This window comes from Phragmites australis, chromosome 23 (genome assembly GCF_958298935.1).
Source record: "Phragmites australis chromosome 23, lpPhrAust1.1, whole genome shotgun sequence".
Lineage (NCBI taxonomy): Eukaryota > Viridiplantae > Streptophyta > Magnoliopsida > Poales > Poaceae > Phragmites > Phragmites australis.
The window spans coordinates 17,993,220-18,003,139 of record NC_084943.1 but is presented as its reverse complement, the minus strand read 5'-3'; the positions used below and the strand labels follow the sequence as shown (position 1 = coordinate 18,003,139).

General features: G+C 41.8%; 1 protein-coding gene across 1 annotated transcript; it reads left to right on the top strand.

Annotated features, from left to right (window-relative positions):
* The first annotated feature begins 3,964 nt into the window (after positions 1–3,964).
* Positions 3,965–8,879, top strand: LOC133906629 (uncharacterized). Its single transcript, XM_062348583.1, has 3 exons — positions 3,965–4,102; positions 7,383–7,539; positions 8,580–8,879. The coding sequence occupies exons 1-3, from the start codon at positions 4,100–4,102 to the stop codon at positions 8,624–8,626; spliced, it is 207 nt and encodes a 68-aa protein (XP_062204567.1). The 5' UTR covers positions 3,965–4,099; the 3' UTR covers positions 8,627–8,879.
* Positions 8,880–9,920: the final 1,041 nt, after the last annotated feature.

The window sequence follows — 9,920 nt, the reverse complement described above, 5'->3', positions numbered from 1 at the left end:
ACTACTTAGCAAGGGTTCATCCAATATAACTATATCATGTATTGGGAGCAATCTAGGGTTGTCATTTGAGTACTGCGAGTAGTGGTTGTAATATGGCTCAATAAATGGGTTATAACCAATACAAGAATTTTAAAGAGAAATCTTTATATACCATGCAAATATAACTGTCATGTTTTTAGTTCGCCATGTTATTATATTGCAAACATGGGTTCAATATGATCCAGGAATTAGAACTTGCCTTTATAAAGGTCAATTCACGATTGGTCTTGTCGTTCGAGCATCCTGGGTTCTTCATCATTGGCCTCGCCTCAGTTCCTTCCTCGCGTTCTTGCTTAGAACCTTGACTCCGAGCCTACACATATTAACGATGAAAATCACATAACGACTAAGCAGATGAACACCAAAACAAAACCAAAGGAAACACCAAAGTGAAAGAAGAACGACTGGGAAAGCAACGAAAGCTAACCTAGCAGGAAGACGATCGACAACTCTAGCTAAGCGAAACTGACATTTAGAATCCAGCGGAAATATCTAGCAAAGCTAGGTCAAACTATTAACCTAGTTATTTTATTAACTTAAGAGAAATCTTAAACAAGCCATTAATAATTAGGTGAGTGTTTATTAGCTTAACTGCCAGAAGGCGATAGTTAGGGTTTCTACGTGTAGGTGAGTGCACGTGTACATACATAAACGTATGTGTGATACTTACGTCTATATGAATATGAACATGTATACATATATATGTAAGCATAACTCTAGACGATTATATGTGCTTAAGTGTCGAGATTAATATTCTAATTTGTAGCACTAAATCATAGTTATCTAAGTAATTAATCTTAATTACCTAGTGTTACTTAATTGCTACTCTAATTAAGCTATAAACTATTGTTATTGCAAAAGCATGCATGTAATTAATTAACTAGGTTAAACTATTCTTTAAAACTAAATAATTAATTATTAAAAGGGTATTCAATTAATTAAATACCATCATTAAATTATTCTATCATATTATAATGACATGTATTTATGGATTTATCAGATACACTGGTTAATCTTATTACTTTAATTAAACTAAGATTAATCTATAACCTATAGCATGAAATAACAATCTATATCTAAACATTAAATTAAAAGATTAATTCTTTAGTTTATTCTAAAAAACTATTCTTTAAATAAAATGATGATTAGACATATACTTATGCTGGATTAACATAAGCAACTAATCTACTATTATAACCTAAACATGGTTACTGAATTATCTAACTCAACTTCATATACTAAAGATGAAAATTAAATCTAGATTAAACGTCACGACACGAATTAAATACTGAACGAGTAATAAATGAACTCCAAAAATTACAAGAATTGGCATGGAGATAGATTATAATTTTAGAGGAATATCGACGAAAGAATTGTCAAAATCGAAGTTGAAACAGAGGAGATATGATGCTCAGAAGATTTGTCATAAATAAAATCCTGGAAAAAGAAATGTGGCACTATTTTGGTGGACTTGGTGCACGAATTTGTAAATCGAAGTGGGCTATGAGGGTGGTGCACCATGGACCAAGTTTGTGGACCAGAGCAGTACTGCGCAACAAACTCAGCTCGTGGGCAAGTGGACTAGGAGGGAAAGCTCTAGGTGGCCGGTCCAGCATGGACCGTTGGCCATGGACCAAAGGTGACGCAACCCACTTGCTAGGGAGAGCGAGAAGAGGATAAGGCCGGCCGGTGCTTTTCTCGGGCAACTCAGAGAGGAGAGAAGGGGACCAGAGGGAGGCGTGGGCACCGAAGTAAGGGGAGCAGCCGGAGGGGGTTGAGGCTTGAGGGAGGAGATGAACGATGGAAGGCTTGTTCGCCGGCGGTGGAGAGAGAGGGAGCCGGCTGGAGGAGACCAGAGCAGCACAAGAGGAAGGGAGCACGAGGCCGGCGGAGAAGGTGGCCAGAATGGAAGCGAGTAGGGAGGGATTCCGGTGTGGCTCACTGGTGGTGGCCCGTCGGCACATGGAGAAGAGGCATCGACACGCAGGCGAGCGGCGGCATGTGTGAGATGGTGCACATCGGTTGCTCTTGGGACAGTGTGCGCAAGCGGTGCAACGTGTACAGGTGTGCACGACAGTGGAAGGGCGTGGTGCATCTATGCGTGCGCAAGCGGCACAACGCGGTTGGGTGTGGTCTCGGCCAGGCGGACCTAAGCCAGCAGCATGAGGGGAAGGGGCGGCCGGGCTGCCCGACACGAGCTGCTGCGTGTGTGGCAACGGCGTGCGCGGGTAGACCAGCTACGGCACAGAGGAGCGCACGGCGGCTTAGGCTAGTGGCGTGAGGACAGCGCGGCGGTGACAGCACGACGCAGCCAGCATGGCGGTTCATCGGGGAGCAGAGAAAGGAGAGAGAGGCTCATCGGGGACGGACGACAACGGTGATGGCACGTACGAGATGGCAACGACGATGGTGCAATTGGGTTGGCGCGACCGAGCAGAGGGAGGCCGATAGCGGCTTTGTGGCCGGGCTAAAGAAGAAAGCGGGCCAGAGCGAGGAGCTCGGCGGTGACATCTCGGAGGATGCACGGGTGTGGAGGAGACCAACGACAACACATCGACGTCGGTAGCAGCACAAGCAACGCGACTGAGCGGCGGCTCGGCTGAGCAGGAGGCTGCACGCGTTTGGAGCAGTGAGGGAGTAAGGCACGATAGCGATGTGCATGTGTGTCCGGTTGTGCACGTGGGGAGGAGGATTAGAACAGTGGCAGGGCTGCTACTGTGTGATAGTGCATGCTCGTGTGTATGCTTGTGTGCATGTATGGTGTGAAGGATGCCTTGTAGGTGAAGGAAGGGAGAGGAGGAAAGGAAATTGGTTTTGGGCTCCTCGGTGAAAGATCAGCGAGGGAGAGGAGAAGGAGAAATGGCTTTTGGCTGCTGGTGGAAATATCAGCAGAGGGCATGGGCTATGTGAACGCGGCTAGTGGCTTGTAGCTGTGTGGGTGAGAGAGTGGGAACAGAGAGAGAGAGAGCTCGGAGAGATGAGAGAACAGAGAGATCTTTAGGGGAGAGAGAGAGAGTAAAATGGATGGTAATTTCAAATGTATGTAACTGAGTTTGAAATTGAATGTATGATGATTGAATGAATGTATTTGAATTGTAAATGGATTGTGTGACAATTCGAATAAAGGTATTCAAATTTGAACTGGATTGTATGACGATTTGATTTGAGTTCGAATTTGAAACCGGTTTTCAAATTAAATAACTTGAATTGGAATTGATTGGGTGGCTATTCATATAGGATTTGGATTGATTTAGAACAAGGATTTGAATTATATATTGAACGACTTTCGAACGAGAATTCGAATTGAATCGAATGGAATTGAAATTCTGAAATGATTAAATTGGAAGTATTCAAATATAACTCGAATGATTTAAATTGCATTCGGATACAAATTTGACAATGATTTGAATGAGACTGGCTTTGAGATATTTGGGATTAAATTCAAATAGAAGTATTCGAATTTAAGATTTGAATTTGAGATTGATTCAAAAAGAATATTTGAGTTGGATTGGAAGATCGATTTTCACGGATTGATTTGGATTAGGAAATTACCGAAAGGAATTAAAATAGATTCGAATTTGAGATGTAGTCAAATTCGAATCGCCACACAAGAACCATAAAAACAATTAAACAAAAATGCATATGATCCTTTTATTGCAACGATTAATTTAGAAATTATTTTGATGATCTCTAAAATACTTAGACAAAATAATATATTTGGATACACACATATAAATATATATTTCCTTAATTTTATACTAGTTCAATAATTATTTTTCTTAATTTAGAGTAAATTTATTATATTTTTATATGCTAAAACTCAAGTGTTACTCTTCTTTCCCTACCCAATCCACGTGTCCAGTTTGTCTAATCGGCTTCTGCCACGTCACCCCGACCACGTCCCAAACCGTCTGGCTGTTATAAGAGGGAACCTTGGACAAAGGCCCTCGCTTTAGCCCCTAAATCGCGCACCTCTCCCGCCGCTCCTCCTCCGGCCCGCCGCAGTCGACGCCACCTCCGCCCCCGTCTCCGGCGAGTTCACCCGCGGCGGCGCGCGGCGATGGTAAGAGTCTCTGGCGCGATCACCCCCGTCTTCGCTCGTCCCGATCCCCCTCCCCCCCGGGGCCTTTAGGATTTTGCGCCGAATTTCACGCATTGTTTGTGTACGATGAATTGATGTCCGATTTGGTTGGACGGAAGTTTGTTTTGATCAATTTGTCCGGGATTTTTGCGTTTTGGTTTGGGGATTTTGGACCGCTCTTTGGCGGATCCGTGTGGGTCTCTGCTTTCTCTCGACTGCGGGTATGGATACGCTGTTAGGGGTTTTGCGTCTCGTTGTAGGCCTTGGTTTGCATCCTGGGGAGATTTATCAATCCATAGGAAGACGATCCGGGAGGGGGTTGGGTTGATCCTCGTCCAATCCACTCTGGGAATGGATCTTTGTCAGTGCTAATCCCATGTTTTGTTTGGGGGGGGGGGGGGGATCTGATAAATGGCAGTGTTTGTGCAGTGACTCATTGACATGGGTGTTGTCACAGCGGTTTCCACACACGGTGTGACAGTGCGATTTCTTTGCCTGAGGGTTTGTTTTTTTTTTCCTGGCGGTTTGGATTGAATTTGTCGAGATTTCGCCTTCCCTGGCCTCTTCAAAAATGCACCTTCAGGTCGCGGCAGAAAAGTATATTCTGCTCTGAATTTCACCGTGGATTGGGCCAGGTTCCTGGTCGATCCTGATCCATCTAAACAAGCCATTGTATTGACCTGATCAACTGAATCGTATGTTGATTGAGACTAGGTTAGATTTGGATTAGTTCTTGATGCAGAGATGAGTTTGAGAAATCTGAATTGTCAGAGGATATGTAGATGCTTGGGAATTTTCGATAGAGAAATTTCACTGATCGTTGTATGCATCCCCCCTACCGATACGCAGATACGCCATTTTCCCAAAAATCCAGATGCGCGGATACGTTTCAATAATATTTTATTAAAAATAAGTACCGAGATATTTGGAAATTATAGCAGCTAGCAGGAAGCCAAGAACAATAAGTTACCTTGTGATTAAGCCATTTTGCTGCCATTCGGGCCATTCCAGTGAAGTACTAAAGTGAGCCAACAACCAAGACTCCATCTAAATAAGAATGTACAAGAGGGTTACAAACTTACAACAAATGTATAGTGTAAAATACTAAAATTTGAGGCATGAAAGACAAACATATTACATCACCTTTGAGGAGTTACTTCCAGCCAACCTACAGCCCTTCCCTTCTTCTCTTATTCACTAAATAACACACAAGAACATAGAAGAAACACAATCTCACCAGTCTCAAATTGGAGCCCTAATGTCTTTCGATGTTGCAGAAGCACCAGCACTAGCACCACTACCTGGACCCTCGGTTGCCATCTTCTCACAAAATGAATAGAGCCATCACCTAATCCTACAAAATGAACCCTACTGCTAAGCCAATTGGGAGGGGAAAAGGGGGAAAAGAGGAGGGGGAGAAGGAGAACACACCGCTGGGCGCCAGCTGCAGGAGGTGAGGACGAGGTGCCTTGCTGGTTCAGCCAAGGTGAAGAATGGAAGCCGGTCGCCGGTCCCGTGCTGGTGCTGGTCCTCACTGGTCGTCGGTAAGTCATCGATGTGGCCTGCCGCTCGGTCGTCACTGTGGGCGTGGAGGATGTGCCTTGCTGGTTCGGTCGAGGCAAAGAATGGAAGCCAGTCGCCGGTGGAGGTCCTCGCCAGTCGCCGCCGACAGGTTGTCGACGCGGCCTGTCGCCGGGTCGTCGCTGCGGGCGTGGAGGCGGCACCGCTGCTGTGCTCCTGCGCCCGTGTGCCAGGCTGCTAGGTCACGGAGCGTCTGTGTTGTGCGCCTCGAGAGCAACTGATGTATCGGCTTCGTATGGGCTGGGCCGTATCGTCGAACTGGACCAATACGTACCGGCCCACATATATGAATTTTCTGTATTTATTTTTGGTCGGATACTCCATGGATACATATTGGTGGCGTATTGGCGGCGTATCCGTATCAGATACATTATCCGGTGTGGATACGTGACCAAACTGCCGTATCCGTGTTTTAGAGCTCCCCCCAAACTGGCCTTTGATAATTTGATTGCTGTATAGATGTTGCATCATGGATTAAGCAATGCTGAAGAGAATTTGTGCTTTCTAACTTCCATGTCTGAAATTTGGATTTAGTTCCTCTACACTGGAGTCTGGAGATAATCTTCTGATTTGGACATGTGACCTGTGTAAAAAAATGAAAATGAAAAGATCTTAGAATTTTTTTTTTGGAGAACAGTATAGTTAATTGCAATACAAAATTGGACATATGTTGAATTGAAAATATGAAGATTTCACCTATATAGAGTTATAAACAAGTAAACTAAAGGAATAGGCAATATTATGGATTGTGTTCATGCACTGTGGTACTTTAATTGTAGCTTTTCAGTTCTATGACTAGCATGTCTACCTGTTTAAGTCTTAGTGTTTTTTTTTTCAGGTAATTAGATGTTTGAAGCTATTTTTCACTGTTTTAAGTCTGATCCATAATAACAAAGATTAGTTATTATTAATTTATTATTTTCTTTTTTGACAAAAAAAAGTTATTATTATTTTGATGTACGATTCTAGAAAAATATCAGTGTCTGAGTAGGCTGTTTTCCTGTTTGGAAGTAATCTTTGCCAACTTTAGAGGGGACTAAAACATAAGCATTGTTTTTGGTAATCTTCGTTTGTGGTCTTAATTGGGTGCACTGTGGCTAGTGATGTTTTTGTTTCAAATGCTTACAGTTGTCTGCATTTCTGATGTTGTGTCACAGTGATCTAAGCTTACGCTAATCAGTATCCTCCTTAATGTTTGTTATTTTGCGTGCTTGGAATTGTAGCCACTGTTTCTTGTTGTTGAACCACCATCATTTGTTTTAGATTGTTTTGTGCATATGAACCATTTTTGGTATTCGACAGGTGAAGTGGGCTATTGAGCAGTTAGGTTAGAGGGAATTAGTAAACTTTATTTGTGTTGTTAGTTATTTTTTTCTCTGTCTGGTGTCTTGTACCAAATACAAGTAATTGATGTCATTATCAATCCTGAAAGGGAATAGGAGATATATTTGACACGATTCAGTTGTGATCCTTTCCTCTTAATTGATTAATTCCTAAGTGAATCAGAATTTCGATTGTTTAATTTTGCTAGCAGACAAGTTAGTTTTTTCAATTGTGATATCAAAGAATAAAAAAGATTTCCTGTTCATAAGATGTGGACGCACTTATGTTACCTCTCTCCACTTAGAACTCTCTTATATTTGATTCTGTTACTAAATTAATTTCATTTACTTTCACCCAGACGACTTCAAGGCGTCTTGCTGACAGGAAGAGCGCGAAGTTTCAGAAGAACATCACGAAGAGAGGTTCTGTACCTGAGACTACTGTGAAAAAGGGAAATGACTACCCTGTTGGGCCTTTGGTGCTTGGATTCTTCATTTTTGTGGTCATTGGATCATGTAAGCTTTGCACCTATCCTTTGCTAGTCCCATTTCTGTTTGATACTTTTATGCATTACTTGTATTGTCGATTTGTGGTTTTTAGAATGACAAATACATCATAATACATACCCTTCAGCTTTGTAGAACCATTTGACCAGCTTTGTGAATGCTGAGAATTAGTATTTTGCATTCATGAACTACATGTTTGCACATTTTTAGTGATTGTCTTTTCCACTATTCATGCCAGTCCTTCGTGAGTTGTGACTATTAGTATGGTCACCTCCAGTATGTAGAGGATAACTAGCCTATAAGCATAGGACACATTAAAGGTGCTCAAACTTTGGTGGACAAGACGAATCTTTGACCATTTTACCTATCAATGATGGGATCTGTTGGATAGCGCATGTTGATTTTCTTAACATTATTCACTGCATATTTTTAAGAATTGCCTAATCTTCTACACTTTCTGGTACTTGTTGACCATGTAACCCAAACTAGGAAACTGTGACCAGATTTGAAGGCGGGTACCTTTTTGTCATTAAGGATATCATCATTCTCACTGGATGTAACTATTACCAAGTTGATATATTGGATTATTCAAATTTACTTGTCTATGACAGGCTTCAGATGCAAGGTTGTTGACAAATATATGTGTTCTTGCAAGTTGCAAGAGTATGTAAAATAGAATGGAGCGCCTTGCATTTGTTCCCAAAGTGTTTTGGCCCTTGTTTGCATAAATTTTGGACAAAATTGTGAAGTTTTGAAATTCATTTGAGATGCCGTACATATGAAACATCATCATTCTATGCAAATTTTACCTCATGTATTTGCAATTTTGTTTATCTTCAACTTCGTAGGGTAGTTGATAGTATTTTTTCTTGTATGTTTTCTGTTTATCTCTGTTACATTTGTGTTTGAGACAATCATCTAGCTTGCATGTATTTTCCTTGAAAAGAAACACTTGCATTGTCAGGAACATGCATTAGTTTACTAAGTTGAGCAGATCGTGATCCAATCAAAATGAAATCTGACAGCATGCTTTTTTTCCTTCTTCGCAGCCTTGTTTCAGATAATCAGGACAGCGACTAGTGGCGGGATGGCTTAAACTGAGCTGAAACCAGAAATTCATCGATGTGTTTGGGAACTGGGAGGCAGTATCTGTATCCTGAAGCAAACTATGCTCCTGGATGATGTGACTCTTGCTTTTGTTTCCTGTTGTTTGGATTATCTAGAGTCCAAGACTGTACTAGATGTCAGAATCATGCACAGGCTGAAAGTTTTAAAGATATAGTATAATGGTAATCTGGGGAATAGTAGTTACTATAATTCCTCAGTGTGGGTGATTTGTTTATCGTTTATCCGCGTCGATATTGTCCATTTCTTATGCAGCAGCTTTGGTGCTTTGTTGAGTGTTTGATGATTTCTGAAGTTTGTGGTGTACGATTCCTCTATAGACAAGTAGCTCAGCTGCAACACAGACGGGAAATCACGCATGCTACGAAAGACAGGTCCAAGTCTGATACATCCCAATCGCTGCTAAGTGCTAATGGATGAATTTCCATGTGAGATGATGATTAACGATCTAATGTCCGAACCAATAGCTAAGAAAGACAGAGTGGCAACAAGTTAAATCCTTACGAAATTACATAAATTCCTGGATCAGTTCGACAATGTTCTCAGTTGACTCGATGGCAAACATGTCACTGGAATGAAATCGTCTTTTTGGTTTGAACAAGACGTTTTGTACGTTAGCTGTTGAGCTGGGGAGCCTTGCAACACATCTGAGGATGCAAAAATCTCCCAACTCAGTCAGCTCCCATCCCAGCCATATCTCACAACATAAATAAAAATATCTCTCTGATTTATGTATGTTTCCGGCCAGCCCTACAGGTGGCGGAGCTTGAGAGGAAATATATATATATTTCTGTTTCCGGTCAGCCCTACAGGTGGCGGAGATTGGGAGGTTATACATATACATCTATGCGCAGTTGCTATTCGTACTGCGCACATCCTTCAGTTATAATTTGAAACACTGTAAGTTACAACTTCACGTCCAGAAATACATAATTGCAATATAAGAAGCTAATACTGTGAGTTACAATTTGTTATTCGCACTGCACACATCCCTCAGTTACAACTCGAAACACCGTGAGTTACAACTTGTTAGATAGACCAGTTACAACTTTACGTCCAGAAATGCATAATTGCAACACGAGAAACTAATACTGTGAATTACAACTTATTATTCGTACTGCGCACATCGTCTGTTACAACTCGAAACACTGTGAGTTACAACTTGTTAGGTAGACCAGTTACAACTTCACGTGTATAAATACATAATTGCAACACGAGAAGCTAACATTGTGAGTTACAACTTGTTATTCGCACTGCACACGTCC